Source organism: Myodes glareolus, chromosome 5 (assembly GCF_982192425.1).
Source record: "Myodes glareolus chromosome 5, mMyoGla1.1, whole genome shotgun sequence".
Lineage (NCBI taxonomy): Eukaryota > Metazoa > Chordata > Mammalia > Rodentia > Cricetidae > Myodes > Myodes glareolus.
Window position 1 is genome coordinate 112,978,334 of NC_142030.1, and position 22,483 is coordinate 113,000,816.

At 43.0% G+C, this 22,483-nt stretch overlaps 1 protein-coding gene across 1 annotated transcript in view; it reads right to left on the bottom strand.

Annotated features, from left to right (window-relative positions):
* Positions 1 to 6,170: 6,170 nt before the first annotated feature.
* The window catches only part of Pign (phosphatidylinositol glycan anchor biosynthesis class N), a 148,145-nt gene continuing 131,832 nt past the window's right edge, over positions 6,171 to 22,483 (bottom strand). Inside the window, exon 31 of the mRNA XM_085688424.2 lies at positions 6,171 to 6,246. Coding sequence (XP_085544550.2) covers positions 6,186 to 6,246 — 61 coding nt within the window. The 3' untranslated portion in view covers positions 6,171 to 6,185. The remainder of the gene's footprint in view (positions 6,247 to 22,483) is intronic.

Below are 22,483 nucleotides of genomic sequence, written 5' to 3' on the forward strand. Positions count from 1 at the left end.
TGGAGCTCCTGTTCTTATTAGCTTGGTGGTTCGTAACCTGTGAGTTGAGATCCTTTTGGAGGTAAAGCAACCCTTTCACAGGGATTGCATATCAGATACTTACATTACAATTAATAGCAGTAGCAAAATTGCAGTTATGAAGTAGCAACAAAATAATTTTATGGTTGGGGGGGTCACCAAAACATGAGGAACTATATTAAAGATTTGCAGTATTAGGAAGGTTGAGAACTAGCTTGAAGCTGCCATCAGATTCCAGCCAGGTTCAAAGGCTTAGGAGAACGTACTTCCAGTGTGCTACAGTAGAGTCTAAGCTAGCAGAGTCAAACGGAACAAGAATCCTGTAATTTCACCCTCACCAGTGCTGGTGTGTTTGAGGGGTATACCTTATAACTGGCGGCAGGGACAATGGGGACTTGCTTAGACTGTGATAAAGATGAAGGCAAATGAAGTTTGAAGTCATAATTAAGCTTGACCGTTTCCCTCATCAGCTAAAGTTTGATAGCCTTAATAAACAGATCGGGGGTTTGGACTTCCAGTATAATTTGTCAGCACACCCTTTTAGCTAACAGGAAACATCCTTGTCAAGCCTCAACTGCTCAATAAAGGAACTGGGCAGGCTAAGCTGTGGCTCTATGGTAGAGACTCGAGGCTAGCATGCAAGAGGCTATGAGTATACTTCGCATTGTTTACATTTGCAAGCACATAAGTTAGCAAAAATACTAAGCAAAGAATCTGACTAATAAGAGCTGGCATTGAACTCTCTGCTAAATTGATGAGCATCTAGACCAGTGCTCTTTACCCTTCCTAATGCTGCCACTGTTTAATACAGTTCCTCATGCTGTGATGCGCCAACCATAACATTATTTTTATTGCTACTTTATAACTGTAGTTTTGATATTGTTATGAATCATAATGTAAATATCTGATATGTAGGATACCTGATACATGACCCCTGAGGGGATTGCAACCTACAGGCTAAGAACCATTTGTCTAGGCAATCCTGAGAGACAATAAAACTGGCTGAGGAAGTTGAAATTATATTAAGCAAGTTAATATTCAACAGGAAAAATGATCACTCTGTGACCTTTAAAATTTTTGTCAGGACATTAAAAATGCTCTTCCTCTTGGTTATAAATGTAAAGAAAAAGGAGTTAAGGAACTAATTTACTTAGACCCTTATTCATTAGTAACAGCTTTGTTGAATTTTAATTCCTGTTATAAAATTCAAAGTATGTCTCAGTAATTCTCAGTACAGCCACAGGATTCTGTGCCCATTGTCACAGTCTAGAATATTCTGACAGCTTCCACTGCTCTGCAAATCTCAGGCCCATCAGCAGCCACTCCTCCATCCCCATGCTTTTCAACCGTGGGAAAGAATTCATCTACTCTGTCTGTATGGGTTTGCCCAGGTAGCACATTTCCTACAAGCAGACTCCCCAATTTGTGGTCTTGTGTGACTGACTTCTTAGATATACCACAACGTTCTCAAGGGTCGCCCATGCCACACGTGAGTCAGCATTCCATCCTCTTTTTGTCCTAGCATACTCACTTGGTCCCTGCGTACTCCTTCTGTTCCAGAACCTTCTCTTTGTCCAGGTCAGTTCTCCCAACTCTCTTGTTCTTCTCACTTGAGATTCCCATGATATCCTCAAGAAGCAAAATCCCCCTTCCGCCTCTCACCTGGACTCTCCAAGACAAGGCCAGAAGGCACTGGACTCAGCTGAGACTCGGGGTTACAGGTGCTTGTGTGCTTAGAACTGAACTTGGGTCCTCTGCAGGAGCAGCAAGTGCTCCTCACCACTGAGTCACCTCTCTAGATCCAGTTCTTAATGATTTTATGTGCATCCTTCCAATGGGCTCCTTAATGCTTACAATTTGGCATCACCGAAAGCTTGCTACCAAATGCCAATTATGGTCTCAGTGCCCGACTCTGACCAAAGGTTGGACACACTGCAATGGGAGAATAAGGCGCTGTGCCTGTCCTTGAGGAAGCCGAGTAAGCAACTGTAGACTATTCTGCAGCAAGGAGACACCTTCCTAGAGGACGGAACTTTCAACAGGGTGTGTGGCAGACGTGTAGAGAGAGACTGAGCCTGGTGATAATAAAATTGCAAGGATTTTATGTAAAATGTCACGTCTCTTGGGAGGTATGAAAATATCAAGTTTAATATACATTTTCTACTATATTCGTGTGACACATGAGATCATCAAATGGACACCACTGTGTACAGTTTGTCAACATTAATCTCTTGTGGTTTTCCACACTGATAAAGTGGTTCCAATCCTTTCATTTAACCATTGCATACGTCCACTATTGGAATGTCACCAAGAGACATGCTTCTCTTTCTTCTTTCATTTGACATCATAAAAGAATTTATTTGGAATCAGAATTTAAAGAACATATGATAATTTTAAATAAATAGTCATTTGGACTTTTTACAACTAACTTATGTTAAATACCAAACTGATCTAACATTATTTTTTCTGGAAGTAGAGATTTTTCTACAAAACTTTGAAGGCAGGGATTATACTCATGTCTGTTTTAGCCATACACTTGTTTAAGCTTAAAAACACGCTCTTCCTGAACCTGAGGGTTTCAATTTGGTAAGACCAGTGTGCTCAGGGACCCTTTCAGTAAGTGACTCAAAGTTACCTGGGGGAGAGGGGGATTAAAAAAGAGAGAGAAAAAGAGGAGAAAGACTTTAACAGTCGATTTGAACAAGATGTAGGAGCACAAAGTCTAAAGAATGATTCAAGTCAAGCAATTTCAGCCCACATTGGTTTGCAGAAACAGGTCCAAGTCAGCTTTTTGTACCTGATTTCTACGGTCTGAACAGCCTGAAAACGAAACAGTAGAAAGCTGTGCAGCACCAGCAGACACCCCTCACTACTGATTACTCAGGTAATCAACTCTGTCTTGTGAGGCAGTTGCATAACAGTCTAGAGTCTTCTAGTTCTTCGAAATGCACTGAATACCTTCTCACCACTGAGTCCTCCAGCCTCCGGAGCCCAGGCCTCCGGGCCTCTGCCAGCTCTTCCATCATTCAGTGTCCAGAATCAATTTGCTTCTGAGGTTTGACATATCAGAAACTGCTAATGAAGTGGGAAGGAGGTGACACTTTTGCCACCATAGAATAATGAGGAGTCATAAGTCCTCCAAATGTGTAAAAAGTGTGACCCAAGGAGGATCCCTCTCCATCAAGTCAAGCTTGAAAAAAACAGCAGGAGAAATACTCATCAGATTGGCTTCTTACATATGCACACATAATACCCCTCACATTGTGTGTGTGTGTGTGTGTGTGTGTGTGTGTCTGTGTGTGTGTGTCTGTGTGTGTACCCACCTATGCAACTATGGAGGCCAGAGAAGGATGTCAGGTCCTGGTCTGTCAATTTCTGCTGTTTTATTGGGAAACATGGTCTCTTACTGAACCTGGATCTAAGCTAGCATCCAGCAAGCCCGGCTGGTTTTCCTGTCTCTACCTTCTAACCTAGGACTGAAGTTACAATTGTGTGCTCACAGTCATACCCAGCTTTTTACATTGGTTCTGGTCCTCAAGTGTGTGCAGCGTAGGCTGCTGCACAAGAAGCCGCTGCACAGTCCCTTCCCTTCTAAAGCAGAGTCTCCTGTATCTGTGTCCCTGAGAATCTTCCTGCCTAAGCTTCTGAGTGCTGGGATTACAAGTGTGCGCCACCTAGCTAGGTTTATATAGTGCTGAATGTTCAACCCAGGGTGTCCTGCCTGTTAGGCAAGGATAGATCTGTGCTTTCTTGCAGCAAGCATTTTGCCCGCACTCAGGTTACACACACTCTGCTAAGTCCCCCTACCCCACAGCTAACCAATGCTTTCCCAACTCTGTCCTTTACTCCTCGGAATGGTACTGATGGTGCCCATAAGGACCCCTCTGGGCTTCATCTGCTTCAGCCATTGCATGAGACTCTGGGAAACTCTGCCAGTTGTGACAAGAAAATCCACAATAGCATCTATGTAGCAGAGGGACATGGGTCTTCTTCTCTGGAGCCTTCCCGGTGTTTCCCCTCCTATGGCTCCCCAGGGAAAATGAACCCAACCACCCTGGCATATGCCCAGGCCATGTAAACCGTCTGCTGTGAAGGAGAAGGCGCTCAAGCAGAAGGTTTCCTTTTTTTTTCTAAATGTTGCAGTTAAGCAAATGTCGTTATTTAGGTGGCAGTGGCAGGCAAAGGCAGTCTTCTTGGCAAAGCCTCAGAGATATTTTTGCTTAAAATGTTTAGACGCAAGAAATCTCCACTACTTCTCGTCCAAATTATGAATCTCTTAGTCAACCCAAAAGCGCGACGCTATAAAGAAGTGATTCCAGAGAAAGGATCCACACTTTCTCACCCATCCGTCACCACTGTCCTTAGCAATGAGAGCATCGCTGTTCCTTTAGAGCCTCATGTTTCCCTTCACTCCCTGGGACAGAGCTAACAGGCTTCCCCAGATACAGAGGTCACTACGGAGGGGAGGAAGGAAGCCAGCCTCCTGATGGCAGCTACGCCCAGTTCACACAGACCAGTCTCTTGGCCATGTAGATTTCTGGTGTGGCATGCACAAGACAAGCCCGTCACCAGAGGAATGAAGGTTACTGGCGACTGGTACACCTTGCTGTCTACCTCTGTCTTCCCAGGGAGCCTTGTTCAGTCGCACAGTTTGGGGACTGATAGGAGGGCTGTTCAATTTCTTTGTGGTTTAATAATCCCTCCCGCTCCTCTCCATCCGCCCTCCTTATCCACACGTCTCTCAGTCCTTCCCTCTCTCTCCCTCCTTTCTTCCGTCCTTCCTCTCTCCTACCCCCTCCTTCTTCTGCTCTTTTCGGATAAACCACTTCAGGAAATGACTTGCGCCTTTTTCCCATATTTCCCCATTCTTATTACTGCTGCCCCTCCTGTGGATGCTCTCCTTCCAGCCTTCCTAATCTAACCTCTGGGGCTCACAGAAGGATTGGTGAAGGGAAAACCAGAGAGGAAGGGGTAGAAGGCTGGATGAGTACACGGATGCCTGAGAGGACATGAAGCTTTCTTGGAGGAAGCACAGCAGCTGACAACCAGTGGCGAGCTGGCTCAGTCTGACAAAGCTGATTTAATGACAGAAGGAATTGGGCTTGCCACTGTGATTGCTACACCCTGAGATACATGCAGGAGCAAGCTCTGAATTTCAAAGTGCACCCAAAAAGGAACAGAGTAGGAATGAGAAGGGAAATTGGGAATGAAGTGAGAGGTCAGAATTTTATAGGAGCAAGTGTTGGCCTTTTAAACACACACACACACACACACACACACACACACACACACACACACGCATCTGCAGTCCATATCAAAGCATTCATTGCACTGAACCAAACTCACGCAGCTGAATCCAGACTCATCAGCTTTCTTCTTGCTATGGGTAGCATCCTGGAGGACCACATCTAGCCGACTATAAAAAGGAGACCGTGAGTGAGCCCCTGGCACACAGGCTCCCACAGGGGCAACACCACCGGATTGATTGCAGGTCCTCACCTCATTATTCTCCCCTCTCAGACTCCAAGGACCGGAAAGCATTAAGAATAGCAGTGCCAGCCACCAGAGTGACGTGAGGTAAGATCTTATAAACCAGAATGTCAGTTAGCATTACACAAGCCTTGGGGCTTAACAATGAAATGCCACTGGAAGGCATCACCCTGACCGAGAGACTGCTCTTGTCATGCTGCTAGTTCTGATACGAGGCATGTGACAGCAAGGCTAACGTCTGCCAGGTCTGGGTGAGGACTGAGGAGACTCCTCTGCAGGGCTCCTGGGAGCAGTTGCCCTTTTGTATCCTAAATAAGTCTGTGGATGCTGCAAAGTTACCCAGAGTCAGGCTCCTCTCCAGGTTATCTTTAATGGAAGGGGGACAGCAAGGTTCCTCACTAGCTTTCAACTTTCTAATTTCAGTGGGATCCAGGCATGCACCCTATTAAAAAGAACAGGAAAGTTCCAGAAACTCTTCGTTACTTCAGAAAAACATGGCTGGAATGTTCCAGAAACCCAAACCATCAGTTGTCTGGGCATTAAAGATGACTTGACTCCACTTTTCAGCTTGTTGGCCTGTTTTCTTCAACCTCGTTTCACGGTGGCCTGTGGGGCTCAAACCTGTGTCCCAGGAATTACTAGAAATGGTCATCATTCCTGTGCTCCGATGTGAGCTTTCACCACGGAGGGGGCGGGGCTGGTGGTGATCTCTTCACTCCTATAGGGTGCTGCGTGTGCCTGTGGACAGTTCCAAAGACTGGGTTAAATGTGTCTAGAAACAGAAGAACATGTTTACTTCATACACCAAGACAGAAAATGTAACAGAACTAAGATGGAACCTTAGGAAAAGAAAGAGGGATGTGTGATCCAAGCGCATTGCAATGTGTTTCAGCAGGTGGAATTTCCTCTGAAGGAGGTTGAAAACCTGGCTGAGACCTTTGCCACCAGGAAGAAGTGACCTCCCCCAGACAGCGAGAGGACAATGACCATGTCATCTAAACACACAGGCACAGCCTGGACATTACTTCAAAATTTAACGGAAATGAGACCATTTTCTTCTGTTCTTTTTGTTTGGGTGTTTCATATAACTCATCTAAATCAGGACTTGAGGGCTATGGTGCGGGAGAATTGTCTGTATTCTGTCAATCATGTTTTAAATAAATGCTGAGTAGCCAGGCAGGAGGTGTAGGTGGGAAAACCAGACAGGAAGTGAAAATGATGCAAGGAGAGCAGGAGAATTCTGAGGAGGAGGAAGTTGATTCCTCTCACTCCTGCCCAGATCACCAAAGCAGCAGGATGTGAGCTGCCCCACTGAAAAAGGTACTGAGCCACATGGCTAACAAAGATCAGAAAAATGGGTTAATCAAGATGTGAGAGTTAGCCAGTAAGAAGCCTGACCTAACGGGCCAATCAGCATTATAACTTACAGAGATCTGTGTGTGATTTTTCTCTGGGACTAAACAGCTGGGGGGCTGGGCAGGACATAAACCCAAACAAGCAAGGCCCCTCATTCTACAGGGCTAGTTCTCAAAGACCAAAACAGTCAGAAAAATGGCTGATGATTCTGCAAAATTCACTTCCTAAAGTACAATTTTTTCTCATGACTGCCTTAATAAATTGCCACAGATCTAGTGTTTTGGCCAATGGATGTTTATCCTGTCGCAGTTCTAGAGGCCAGACATACTAAATCAAAGCCAGGCAGAGATGCGTTCCCCTGTAGTGCAGGGATGGTGTTTGGCAGGCTGTTTTTCACCACAGATTGGGAACTGACACAGACCAAAGAACTGATCCCACCAAAGTTTAACTTGCTGAACCCTGGGACTTTATTAGGTTGCTTATAGGAGCCAAAAAAAAAAAAAAAAAAAAACCAAAAAAACCTCCAAGATGGCTGCATCAAAGAAGACTCACCAAACCTGGACACCTAGACAGAACTGCTCAGCCTGCAGGCCTAGCGACACCTGCAGGCCTAACGACAGCGTTCCAGGGGCTCAGCTGGTGTTAATTTCTTCTAGGTCTCAGATTCCACCAGACTGGGGTTGCCTGAAAGTTTCCTCGCAGCTTGGCTGGTCTGGGAGCAACACTCCCCAGGCTTTGCAATTTACATACTCATGGTGTGTGTGTAAAAGGGAAGTAGGGGTGATGAACCTGGTCAGTTTCAAGGACTTGTGGAAGCTATTTTGAGTTTTTATTTCCTTTCCTGAGGAACTCCCATATAGTATTTTGTCTCCCTGTTGTTTCCCCTGCTTGTAAATAACCTGTCTTAAGAAGTTCCCCTTCAAGGACTTTCTGCCAATGCAATAATCCAAATCATACAAAATCAAACCAAATTAGAAAAAGCCCAGGTTTAATGGATACCAATGCTCTCAGGTGGCTTTCCAGCCCCCAAGAGAAGAGACAGAGAAGGAAGACTGGAAAACCACGTGTTTGTTCTCGGGGGGGGGGGTGGGGGCAGTTTAAATATCCTGTGGGAGTGGTCTTGAGACTCTCTGGGGAGGGGATCATCATTTGGTGGGTTTTCTCAGAGGTAGAGTCTGGACTGAGGCAACTCCCAGGAGAGGGGGCTTGGGATAGAACTTCCACTCAAACATTCCAGACTCTTTGTGTATAGGGGTGCCAGGGGCTGAGGTAAAACCTTAACCCAAACAGGAATGAACACTCCTCCATTGCTGGGAGGAGTACAAACTGGTACAGCTGTGTTGGATATCAGTATGACTTTTTATCAGAAAATCAGGAAACAACCTTTCTCAAGACCCAGTTATAACACTTTTTTGGGTATATACTCAAAGGATGCTCAATTGTATCACAAGGACATGTGCTCAACTATGTTCATAGCAGGACTATTTGAAATAGCCAGAACCTAGAACAACCTAAATGCCCCTCAACTGAAGAATTGGTAAAGACAATGTGGTACATTTACACAATGGAGGACTACACAGCAGAAAAAAATAATGACATCTTGAAATTTGCAGGCAAATGGATGGCTCTAGAAAACATCATATTGAGTGAGGTAACCCAGACCCAGAAAGGTAATATATATGTATGCACTTTTAAGTGACTTTTAGACATAAAGCAAAGAAAAACCAGCCTACAGTCCACAACCCCCCAAAAACCTAGACAACAAAGAGGGCCCAAAGAGAGACGTACACGGATCTAATCTACATGGGAAGTAGAAAAAGACAAGATCTCCTGAGTAAATTGGGAGCATGGGGATCATAGGAGAGGGTAGAAGGAAGGGGGGAAGAAGGGAGGGAAGCAAAGAAAAATATATAGCTCAATAAAAACAATAAAGGAGAAGTTTCCTTTCAAGATGGAAGGTTTTAATATACCAGAAAACTGCAACAGGAGGGCCCTTCTTCACCCCTGCCAGTTCTAGTGGCTATAGAATTTCAGTCACTTGTGCCTACATAACTCTTAGTCTCTTCTTACATTGTCTAGGGGCTTTCTCTACCTTCTGACTTCTGTCTCTTAGAATTTATCTCAAGATTTGCACATTTATAAAGACTTTTTTTTTCAAATAAAGTCATAATCACAGATCCTCACTGTTAAGACTTGGACATACCTTTTGGGAGGTCACAGGGCCTGCTCATTGGGAGGTCAGAGGGCCTGCTCACTATGGTATGTATACTTCAGACTTCTGGGTCTCTGCCAAATTTCATGATTTGAAAATAGACAATATTTACTCCAGCCTTCATTGCTGATAGAAAGGAAATTCTCATTCTTTCCTGCACTTACTAGTAGAAAACAGCTGGCTTGCACCTCCAAGGCTAATGCTGGAAATCGGGCACAAGACCATCCCAAGCCACCTATCTACATGGAGGAGATGTGAGGAGCTAATACTCTCTCACCTACATGAATAGAACACGCCTGGCATTCATAGTGCCAGCTGAGGCATGGTGACTGCATTTTCAGAAGCAAGCAACCATGGCTGAGAAACACCTGCACATACCATGATGGAGGCTGGGAAACTCATCCTATGTAAAATAAAATAAAAGCCTCATCATTAATACCTCAGATATCTCAAACATATTGCTGCTATTTTGTTTTCTTTGTTACTATAAGGTAGGTGGTGTGATATTTATCTCATGTGTTATGAAGTTCAAGTAGATATGTATTTTCAACTTCTTAAAGCAATGTTTGGTAAATGTAATGACTACCCAAATACTTGCTAAAATTTTTAAAGTGTGTAATAAAATATTTGACATGATTTTTAACACTCAGTCCTAAACGGGATTTCTTTATTAAACCCCTCCCCTCAGGGCTCACGGAACTATACAGAAGTGGAGGCTGAAAGATTGTAAGAACCAAAGCTGATGGAGGAGGACACCAAAGAAGCAGTGTCTTCCAGACACAACAGGATTGATGCACATATGAACTCACAGAGACTGTGGCAGCATGCACAGCGCCTGCATAGGTCCAAGCCAGATGGGATCCCAGTGCTGAGAGGGCATATGGACACAAGCCCCATCCTTAACCCAGAAACTATCTCTAATTGACAATCACTTGCAAAACAAAAATTACTTTTCTCCAATGGAGTCTCACTAATTATACGAACCACACTCAACGACAGACCTGGTACTCAGCAGTAGATGGCAAACACAAAATGAACTCAATGTTGGTTTGTTTTTGTTTGTTTGTCTCATAATGTTTCCTTTGGGGCATTTTTTTCTGTTCTTTCATTTATTTATTTATTTATTAAAATTTCCACCTCCTCCCCATCTCCCATTTCCCTCTCACTCCTTCCCCTCCCTCTCCAGTCCTAAGAGCAGTCAGGGTTCCCTACCCTGTGGGAAGTCCAAGGTCCTCCCCCCTCCAACCAGGTCTAGGAAGGTGAGCATCCAAACAAACCAGGCTCCCACAAAGCCAGTCCATGCAGTAGAATCAAAACCCAGTACCATTGTCCTTGGCTTCTCAGTCAGCCCTCATTGACAGCCACATTCAGAGAGTCTGCTTTGATCATATGCTCCATGAGTCCCAGTCTAGCTGGCCTTGGTGAGCTCCCATTAGATCAGTCCCACCATCTTAGAGGGTGGATGCACCCCTCGTGGTCCTGGCATCCTTGCTCATGTTCTCCCTTTGGGGAAATTTTTTACCCTTACTGGTCGTTTGCTTGAATATTATGATTTCCAATTTTGTGTCTTTTTTAGTGTGTGTGTATGTGCCTACCTATGTTTTTCTTGTCTTTAAATTCTGTTTTATTGGTTAGTTTGTATTCTAAAGAGAGAGAAAGAAGACTTGGAGTTGGATGGGTGGGGAAGACCTAGGAGGACATGAGTGAGGAAAAACTATTATTAAAAAAAAAAACTATTGTATGAATAAAAGTGTGTTCTATAAAAAAATAAAAGAGAAAAACTTTAAAGGCAGTAAGATTTGAAGGGACACTAGTCCACTAGATCATGTGGCTCTGGCAGGCCTTTCCTTCTCCCTCATCCCTTCTGCCTTGCTAAAAAAAAAATTAGATTATATTCCCTTTGGTTACTTCCTCCTCCTGAGACTAACTACCAAAGTCTAGCAATCAGAAGCTCCCTTTGACTAACTTAAATGATGTGGATAGAACATCACAGTAGTGGGAGCGTGTGGCAGAAGAATCTCTTCACCTTGTGGTAGATAAGAACCTAAGCAGAAGACAGGAAGGACCAGACAGAAGACACTCCCAAAGACCTATGCAGTGCCTATACCTACTGCCTCTACCTAGGCCTTTCTCCTTTAGTTTTCATAACCTTTCAAAATAGAGCCACTAACAGAAGGCCGAGTTCTTCATTAAGTGAATGTGTGGAAGACGTGATGTTCAAGCCATGCCATTCTGTGTCTGGTCCCCAGAGTCTCTCATTTTGTACTGTGAGATGTGGGCATCTCACAGTACAAAATGCAGTTAATCCACCTCCAGAAGTCCCCCAAATTCTTAAAAGTTTCAACATTGTTTAAAATTCTAACTCTGCTAACTCTACTGAGTCTGAAGATAATCTCATGACTATGACCCCGTTTGTTTAAAGGTAGGCTGGGGAGAAGGCTCAGTGGGTGAAGCCCCTGCTGCCATACAAGTGTGAGGGCCACAGTTTGGATCTCCAGGATTCATGTGAATGCAAGGTGGATGTAGTGGCCTCTGGGTAATCACAGTGTTTAGAAGGTAAGAGAGGAGATCCCTGGAGGGAGCCAGCTAGCTAGATGAGCCAAGTTGGTAAGTTCTGGGTTCAATTAAAAGACTCTTATTAATATAGAAACAATCAAAGAAGACACCAGACATGAACTTCTGACCACCATGTGAACAAGCACACATGTGTGCCCACAAACTTGTGAATACACATGCGTATATACATACATGCACAGAACACATTTAATGTGCAAAAGAAGAGTTTTGTACTCCTAAGATACATTGGTCCAGACTAAACATTCTCATCATACAGAGGCTTTTCACTACAATTTAGAATGCTTGGCCAAAGAGAATGGTCATAAAACTTGCAAAGGATTACAAGGGGAAGATGGGCAGAAAGGAGGAAACAAAAGACACCTCTGACAGAGTCATCCTGCTGTAGTGGGAATGCTTAGCAACTGAAATGCCACTTAAGTCCCTTTCTTATGTACAGAGCAGTCACCTGCATTAGGAAGAGCTGGAGGAGGAAGGAGGATCTATCTGAAAGTCTTCATTCTACCAACCATTTCGAAACCAGAACTTTTACCACTTCTTGGTTATTGACTTGAGTGTAATGAGTTTGTTTACTCCTCTACTGTCTGTTGTAGGAGGGTGCCGCTTGTTGGTTTCCAGCCTTCTGGCTAGCTTAGACCCAAAATAATCACACAGAAATTGTATTAATTAAATCACTGCTTGGCCCATTAGCTCTAGCTTCTTATTGGCTAATCTCTTACATATTAATTGAACCCATTTCTATTCATCTATGTATAGCCATGTGTCAGTGGCTTACCAGCTAAAGTTCCCAGCATCGGTCTCAGGCAGTAGATCCATAGCTTTTCTCTAACACTGCCTTCCTCCTCCCATGCTAAAGGCCAACCCAGTTCTTTAGTCATTAACCAATAAAAGAATACACAGACAGAAGAACCTCCCACACCATTTTCCCTTTTCTGTTTAAACAAAAAGGAAGGCTTTAATATAGTAAAAATTACATATAACAAAACAGGTATCAAGCAAGAATTGCAGTTACGATATTTATATCTACTTTATCTTTTATTATAATTAATAAAAATTATATCCACTTTCTATCTATTCTTCAACTTCATCAAAGACTCCAGAAGGATATAACATTACCTAAGTAAACAGGTGGTGCATTGTAAGCAACTTTCAAAACTGTAGAATTGACAGAGGTACCTTGCTGCCTGGACAGTCACCTAATGTTCTTCTATACCATTGGGGCATCCATCTTCAGCCTACAGGCCCATAGTATCTGGCAGACTTTTCTATGAAGCAGGAAATTTCAAAGACAGTTCTGTCTATATTGAAAGTTTGTCAGTCACTTTCTTCTGTATCCTGCAGACTCTTTCACAAAGCAGGAACCCTGAAGTATTGTCTCATCTTTTGGCAAGTTCAACAGACATTTCTCTGTGGGTCCTGCATGTCCAGTTCATCAAGCAGTCCAGGCAAGAGCAGTTTATTTCCCAAATGACTAGCCAACTCCATAAGAAGCCTCTTCTATGCCCATCTTCCTCTTGAAGTTATTGGTGCTGCCAGGAGCAGATATATCTCATTGTCATGAAAAGTCCTAAGTTCTTAAACATTTTAAATGCCATATTCTGTAGTTTTTGAAAGGTTTGAAGAATGCCTATCCATCTGAAATACATCTCTGTACATCTAGAAAACCTACCTAGCATGACTACAAACTTGACTATTATAGATGACTATTATACTACATTTTTAAATGAGCTGCACAAACACAATACCTTAATCAAGAGCAGAAATATATCTATACACAGCATAACAAAATTGACCTTAAATTTGTATCAATAAACCAAGACCCATAACCATGCAAATCACTATAGCATATCCCCCTTTAAATGTAAACAAACATTTAGAGACAGTATGTGGGAATATGGGCATAGTTTTCTCCATACTGCTTCCTGCTGATTGCTGGGCATAGCAATTTTTGGGGGTGTTCACAGTGATCTTCAGGGCATCTTGTTCCATCAAACCACACCAGTATTGAAACAATACATGGGTTCTCATCCTCTGTGGAAACAAGAGAAGTACTTCTTTTCCAAACCAACATATCCTTAGACCTAAATTTGGAAGTCATGATATCTTTGTAATATATATATATATATATATATATATATATATATATATATGCTTGTTTAGCTTATCCCATACAATGAAATATGCCTCTGTACTTAGCTCATTCACAGTTAAAAAAATTCAAAGATAATACAATAATATACAGAATCCAGACTCTCTGTGAATTTTCCATTTTTACATGGCTTATTTTTCTTTACTCCTTTTAATCTATGACTATCTGTACTCTGTCTCTTTAAAGACTTTACCCTTTTTTAAAGCATTAACTTTATTTTATGACTCTCTATACTTTTTTCTCTCTCTCTTCCAAGCCTACATACATTTATCCAACACTATGACTCAACTGGATTTGTCTTTATTGCATATCTGCAATTCCTTATTGTCCAAGAGCTAAGTGCTTCTTAAAACTTAAGCTGCACCATTACTATGGTATATATGGTATGTTCCACTTGCCCTCCCAGGTAAGCATGGTGGAGCTACTCACACCTCTGAGAGCCATGCCCACAGCCCCATTCTCAGGCACACAGCCTGTCCATGCCACCATTAAGCAAGCTTCAGCAGTCTGCTCACAAACCCTATCCAAATGCTCTGTCTCCTGAAAGATCCAGAGGATCTGAAAGAGCAAGCCTCGGAAAGTCAGCATTTCAAAACATGGTTTTCTGTTATCACTGAGTCAGGAAAATCTTTCTTAAAGGAGTCATGCCTCTGCTTGCTTCTAGCAAACAAAGCCCATCCAAGAAAATGCTGCTACTAGGCCATGTTTAACTCTGTTCTTTTGTGTCTAGGATTACTTTTTAAGCTTTCTCAGGATTTTGTGTGAATGTAGTTACCCACATTGGCACACCAATCTGTAGGAGGAGGGGGCTGCTTGTTGGTTCCTGGCCTCCTGGCTAACTTAGATAGGGTGGAGAGTTAGGTGGAAAGAACTAAACTGAATGCTGGGAGGAAGAAGATAGAGTCAGAGAGGAGCCATGGAATCACTGGAGACAGACACTGGGAACTTTACCTGGTCTAAGCTAGCTTGACGGCCAAGAACCAACAAGTAGCCCCCTCTTCCTACAACTGTTTATGAATAATACAGATTATACCTCCTAAATCTTGCTTCTTTTTGACACAGTTTCTCATGTAGCCCAAGCTAGCTTCAAACTTATAGTCCCTATGCCTCTACTTCCAAATGAAGAGAGACAAACAGCACCACACCCAGTTTATGCAGTACTGGGCAGCAAACCCAAGAGCTTTGGTGGGAAAGTGAGTCACAACCTCAGTCCCCAGTCTTCTAATTCCTATAAAGCCAAGCTTCTCACACAGGAAAGGCTCAGTAAGCATGAATTCCTGTACATATTTGATTGATGGATTAAGTTCTTTACTTCTGAATATAAATTTAATTCTAAAATGCATTGGATCATTTATTGTTTGAGAATATCTCATCATGGGTCCATGTTTATTTGAATCCATGTCTCAAGGCCTGTCTCAGCACACTGCTTCTCCTGAACTTTCGCTCTATGAGTTTCTGGTGTATTTATTCCAAGTGTTACTTGGAATGTGTAACACTTGGAATAAGTGTTACCAGTGAAAATGTCTTACTCCAGCTTCACTCAACAACCATAACTTAGATGCAATGTTCAGCACACAAGGCACTTAGTACAGAGCTAATATCTTGTCTGGATGTAAAGCCTGAGCATAAGGAATTTAATGCATTTAACATTTTAATGTAATTTGTCATAACTAAAATGAGAAAAATACAGTGCCATGGGCAGGAAGTCTATCTTTGTTTTATAAACACCTCTGTTCAATCATAGAGGCTTGCCTGAGGTCACACAATAATGAGACACAGAGCCCAAACAGTCTGTGTGATGCTCACTACCAAGGAACACAGGGTCCCGTCTCCAAATTTGGATTATAAAATTCTTCACATCAAAATCAGGTTGAGCAGCTGAGAAGATGGCCCAGTGCTCAAAACCCAAGCCCAGGGACCTGAGCTTGATCGCCCAGCCACGTGAAAAAGCCTAGCAGAGTAGTGTGCACTTGTAATCTCTGTACTGGGAAAGCAGGGGCAGCTGTGTCCCTGAGGGTCAGTGACTTGCCAATCTAGATGAATCACCAGGTACTGGGTAAAATTGTTTCAAAATCAACAATAACTTGAAAGCCAAGTAGAGAGTGACTGAAGACAGCATCTGAGGTTCACCTCTCTCCTCCACAGGCATGTGGCCCTCCTTTCCAAGGGTAAGTACACACACACACACACACACACACACACACACACACGCATGCATGCACGCACACATACACGCATACACAAAATGTAATTAAAAGTAGGTAATAATTGTAGGAAAAAAAATCAATGTTAAATTGTTTACATTTCCCATAAAGCTGGGCAAGTTAGTGATGTATACACATACCCATATCATGCATAACCATATAGGGTACAAAAAATATACTCCAAATGTGAGTGATTGACAAATCAATGACTTCATTTATGTATAATTACATAAGATTCAAGTACCTTGTTTGACTGCCACCTTCATTATGGCTGTCACTAAACAAAGCAAGATGACTCTGTTTTATGTTTAAATCCCCGCAGCTGTGTATTTCCTTTGGGAAACCAGAATTCAATTTCAGACTTGCATATGAAGCCTACTTTAAGTAACTGACCTATTGCTAGTAAATATCCAAATTTCTAACTTCAACAAATTTTCCAGAAACATAAGGATCACTAAATTTACGATATTTAGGGAAAAAAGCACTGCTTCCCTCATGTATCAAGAAGCTGAGGCTAACAAGATAGCCGAGTGGGCAAGCATGCTTTCTGCAGGAGCACAAAGGCCCAAGTTCACCTGCTTCCATCCCCAGCCATGGGAGTAGAGGCAGGAGGATCCCAGGAATTCACTGGCCAGAGAGCCAGTACAATGGTGAGCTTCAGGTTCAGGGAGAGGCTCTGTCTCAAGAAATAAGGCAAAGTGAGAGAGAGCAGGACACTTAATTGTCCCGCGCTTATCTGCGAAACCCATTCTCCAGTACAGGGCGCGCTTCCCATACCGAACCACGAGTCTGGATCAATATCCTAGGAGTTGAAAACAGACACACGACACACAGAGAGACCGGATCATTTGCCCAAAGGGTAAATGTCAATCTTTATTTAGCACACGTAGGCTTATATACTTGGAGACAAGAGAACGAGAGCCCCTTCCCACCTGGGAGTGCGAAGAGGGGTGTTGGCCGCATGGCGCCAGCAGCCCGAGCCTCCATGTAGAGGGTATCGAGCTGGGAACCCTGACAGACAGATGGGAGGAGATTTAGGGCACCTGTGAGGACCTTCTTTTTGTTTAATTAATTTATTTGTTTATAAAAATTTCCACTTCCTCCCCTCCTCCCCCTACCCTCCCATTCTCCCCACTCCCTCTCCTCCTCCCTCCCCACTTCCCCCTCCTTCCTCTCCAGTCCTAAGAGCAGTCAGGGTTTCCTGCCCTGTGGAAAGTTCAAGTTCCTCCCCTCTCCCTCCAGGTCTAGGAAGGTGAGCATACAAACAGACTGGGATCCCAGAAAGCCAGTACATGCAGAGGAAACAAGACCCAGTGCCATTGACAATGGCTGTGAGGACCTTCTTAGCAGGTGAAATTATCATAGCAATGACAGAAACAAGGCTTTGAACTAATTCCCTCTGGCTGGCAGAATGAGCAGGGGAAGTTAAGCTGGTTAGTGTAAACAATTCTTGCATCCTGTGCTTTGGCCTCGAGGAACAGGGAAGGCAGGGCCCTACACTTAATGTCCTCCTTTGTCTCCACATACACACACAACACATAGCATATAGACACACACACAGGCATGATTTCACAACATACAACACACATTTTTTGGGTTTTTTTTGTTTTGTTTTGTTTGCTTTTTTTTTTTTTTTTTTACAGTTTTTAAAAAGAAGCTAGAACTGGGCTATCCTGAGCTAGTATGGTGAGGCTAAAGGAGTAAATACTATTTATTTTTATTTTATATGTACAAATGTTTTGCCTGCCTGTATGTGTGCACCCTGTCTGATGGGACACAGAGAGGTCAGAAGAAGGTGTTGGATTCCCTGGAAGTCAAGTTACACCTGGCTGTGAGTCCCAAATCTAAGGGACTCTATCTTGAGACTCTCACCATCTTTCAGTTAGGGCTTCTTTTCCAAGAAGTTTCATTTTCAAATGTGTTAACAGGTTGCTAAATACCTGCCCCCTTCAACATATACACCAACAGCAGCTGCCAACAGTGGCGCGGTTGCAGTTCAGGCAGAAGAAAGCAAAGGTTGCCAGCAAAAAGAGGAAACCTGCTGAGTTAGAGCTGCCCAGAGTTTAAATTCCAACCCCATCCCACCCCGTTTAAATCTCATTAGCTAGTACTTTGATCTGTCTCACTGCAACGAAGGATTCTGTCGTTGTTTAATCTGAGAATATTTTTGCTACAGAGTTCTGAATGTGAAATGGGGTAGAAGGGTACAGTTGAGTAGTACAAAAGAACGTGCTTTAGCCGACGTGGGAGTGTAAATCCGAAGAACAGATTTTCTACATTTTAGGATTTTTCTGCTTACACGGCATATGGCTTTGAAGACTAAACAGTAAGGAAAGAGAAGCTGTCCACAGGTCTAGCTTCCATCTGCTGATTGTCAGTGGCCATACTATGTGCTTTCCTGGCGACAGCTGCCACTGGCTACACTGGCACTTCAGACGGAGCACATGACAGGCCACAAATGTTGCCTTAGAAACTCATTTTACTGATGCTAACCAGTATGTGATCCTTCCCTGAGAATTTGTTTGTTGCTGCTGCTGTTGTGTTGTTTCTGATAATTTCCTATTCAACTACTTGTGTCTTACATTGCTGGATTTTCTTTAGGTGAGTCATGAGAGGGACTTGAATACAGGCTAGCATAAAAGGAGCACTCAGTAAATGTCAGATGCAGGTGTGAAAGACCCAAGCTCACTCTCAAGTTTGAAAATCCACCAAAATCTACCAATCCCTGAGCTGAAAAACTCACCAATCCCTGAACAAAATCTTACCAACTTCTATCCTGGAAATCTCCATCCTAGAAAACTCTCTCAAGAAATCCTATATAAGCTGGGCGGTGGAGGTGCACACTTTTAATTCCAGCACTTGGGAGACAGAGACAGGAGGATCTCTGTGAGTTCAAGGCCAGCCTGCTCTACAAAGTGAGTTCCAGGACAGTTAGGACTGTTTTACAGAGAAACCTTGTCTCAGAAAACCAACCAATAATTAATTAATTAAAAAAATAAAAGGTAAATTACAAAAAGAACTATATAAACCTGTCTCTTGCTCAGTTCTTTACTGCTTCTCACCTGAACAGAGGCAGCCACCCTCTTGTGTCTCTCCAAATAAATCTCTTGCATAAGGTTTGTTGTGTGTTACTTTGTGGAGGTATTCCTTGAGTATCAACTGTCAGGATACCTTCCCCTCAGAGCTGTAACACATTGGTGCCATAACTCAAAGAGGTTGTCTGGTGTTTATGTTCCTCTTCGGGGTCTGAACTGCATTGAATGTCGCTGACCAGCCTGGACATAAATCATTTCTTATACCAGAGTGGAGATGTGGGAATAAATAAAGCACATTCACATGACAATATCATGAGGGAGTTCCAGGACTTATTCAAATTCTGAAAATCCCTTGCGTTTATTTTCTAAACAGCTTTTATATCAAGGTAAACTGAAAAGGGGGGAGGTAACACAAACTTCCTTAGCACTGTTTCCTAGGTAGCAGGGAATGACTTAGGTCACATCCTACCATGTCCACTTTGTTATGTACTAAAAAACTCCTCTTCCCCAGGTGACCACCTAATTTACAATAGAAGGAACGAACGACATTAGCATATCTTGGCCATTTGTTAGGTTGGCATCAGGTTGTTAGGCGACCACCTCCTGTGTACCAGGTGCAAATTGCACCTTGTAAGTTGCTCAGAATTCTCTGACCACCAGACAGTGAAGGAATATGGACCTGCATAATTTGACTCCACAATTGAGACCCTATTCTTCATATCTGGTCCACCTACAAAAGACTCACCTTCTGGCTCACCTATTGCTGGCAACCCATCCACCAGCAGTAATTTGGTAAATTTTCCTTTGGGTTCATGTAAATGCTTCCCTGAGTCCAAGAATGTGACCACTCAGTGTCCAGCACCCCTCTAATACTCTTGGAGGTGGCGATAACCCCAGATATTGTCTTTAAGATTATGGCTGTCCCTTTTCATCCGACCCTGTCCCACAACCCTTAGAGCTGTAGTCCCACAGTTTCTTTAGGCCCAACTGGACTCTTAAATCCTTTCCCACACTCTTCACCCTCTTTTTCTTTGGAGAGTCCCATAATCCCACAGCTTCTCTAAGGCCTTGTGGCCTTTTGACCCCATTCCTGACCCTTTCCTGTTGATGAGACTCCACTCTTAGAGCTCAGTTCCCATCCTTCTGGCCTCCACAAAATCCCCAGCATCAGGTGTCAGGACTCTCCTCTGACCCCCACTGAGTGCGTTAATGATCCATTGGATGGCTTGTGTATTCCTCCAGTACTCCCTGAGTCCTGGGATGCCCACACCCACAGGTTGCAGTGATATTTTCCTTCTTTCTCACTTCTCACCCATGGGAATAGTGTCTTCCAGACTCTCTCATTCCCCCTTAGGATGAATCTTAGAAAATCTGCAGCCTCTACAACTGGCACCCAGACTGCAGAGCCCTAAATTCACTTGCTTTTGCAATCAAATTTTGGTTTTAATATCCCTTAGATATTGAAATGGCTCTAAATGGCTGCCTAATAGCATCCTAGATCCCAATATTATTCAGGACCTTTACAAATATTCCCAGAGATGTGGGAAATGGAAATTCCCCATTCCCTATGTTCAAGCCTCCCTTTCTCTATTCCAAGTCTTGTTTGTTTTTGTTAGTCTGCCCCCCCACACTGTGCAAATGTCCTTTCTTTTAGATTACCATTGATGGTATAAGTTTGTTGCAAAGTGGGAGCCAGAACAGGGCCTAGCAGGAGTGGGAGAAGCAAAGAGTTAGGCCAGCTGCAGTATGCACACACTTAACACACACTCTTTGCTGGTTGTTGCTTCTCTCAGCTCTCTCCTGCACTTCTCTGTCTATAACCATGGCTCAAATATGTCCTGTCTCTAAGTCAGATTTGTTCTCAGCTTACTGGATCCAGCATTATAAGGACTCAACTCTCTTGTAGTTATGAGTGGCATTAAATTATTTTATGCTGTTCCACTTCTAATAAAAGTTGGCTCTGGAGTTGGGGTATGGCTCTCCTTCTTCTAGATCCAGGCAAGCTTGTTTAAAGATTTCCTTCAAAATCTCTATCCCAAATCAGATGAGCCACCTGAGTATGTGAAAGAAAAAGGAGAGCAAAACAAAAAAAGGGACAGATTTTTTTCCCCAGTGGGTACTATTGCTACTCATCTTATACGCTTTTGGTTTTGGTGTAACTCTCTAAAATTTTTGCTAACATGTACATCTTATCTAAAAATTTGTAAGACTACTGTGCAAACTTTCTGCACCTCATAACAAAAGGGTTAATTTAAAACTCATAACATGAGGGTTGATAGTTAAAAATCTATACATAGGTAATCTTAAAGGAATGTGTGGCTTGTTGCCCTCTTAGCTGCTTTCACCACATTGGAATGGAATAGCCACATCACTGACAGTCATCTTTACTAGAGTTGGAAAGAATGGATTTTGCCATGCGATTTCATTTCCATCTTGATTAAAAGTGACCACATGGCACAAGCCAACCAAGGAAAAAATAACTCCTTATAGTTATCAAGAGCAAACCTGATGATTCCTTTACTTTTTTAGATCACACAGTCCCTTCTTTTCATCTCCATCCTAAGCGACTTACTTTCAGCCCACTGGCAAGCTCTTAGTCCTCCCTGCTGTGGGAACTCCTTCAGCCAATAGCCTTCAAGATACATGGCCACATGTACTATATAAACAAATGTAGATACATGTGCAGCCTCTTGGCTGCTGGATTCAGTTTCTATTCCCCGCTCATGCAGAGGATCTGTGAGTCTACCCTAAATAAAGAACCCTTTATTATACTCCATTCGGAGCTAGTATGGGAATACTTTGTTATAATCATCTACATGTGGCGACCCCACGTGGATTCTGACTTCACGCCTACCAGGACCAGTCCAAAAGGTCTGAAGTCCAGATTTTCCACACGACATGCCTGGCTGGATTTTACCTACTAAGAGTTTGGTTTTTTTTTTCTTTTTTGCCAACCCCCCCACTACTCCTTTGGCAGGCCTGCCATGCAGCTACTTGGCAGTTGTCTGGGTCTTCACACACTTTCCCCGCCTGCGTCTGGACTGGACAAGCAGGATACAAGAAAAAAGACTCCCAAACCTTCCCAGACAGGGTAAAACAGTTTTGAAAAATTTCTTGCCTCTGAAAATGGTCTGTCAGTTACTCTAGGCCTTAGTCAAAGTGGGTTGCTCCAACGTTGCAAATGAGACTTTGAGTAACTGCCCAGGTAGCCTGTTGTCTCTTGTCATTTATTGCACATTTTGGAAGTTGTTTGATTGCACTTCCTGTTGACTCAAGTAATATTATCTCCCTTCTCAGGTCTACGATGGGGGGTTGAAGACTACATAGTTGTAGTTACTTTGCTCTTGCAATTTCGCCAAGTCTTTCCTAATACAAGACTTAGAGTCCTTAGGATAAGATAATTATTGAAATATTTAGCATATGTTTCTTGCTTGATATTGTTTAT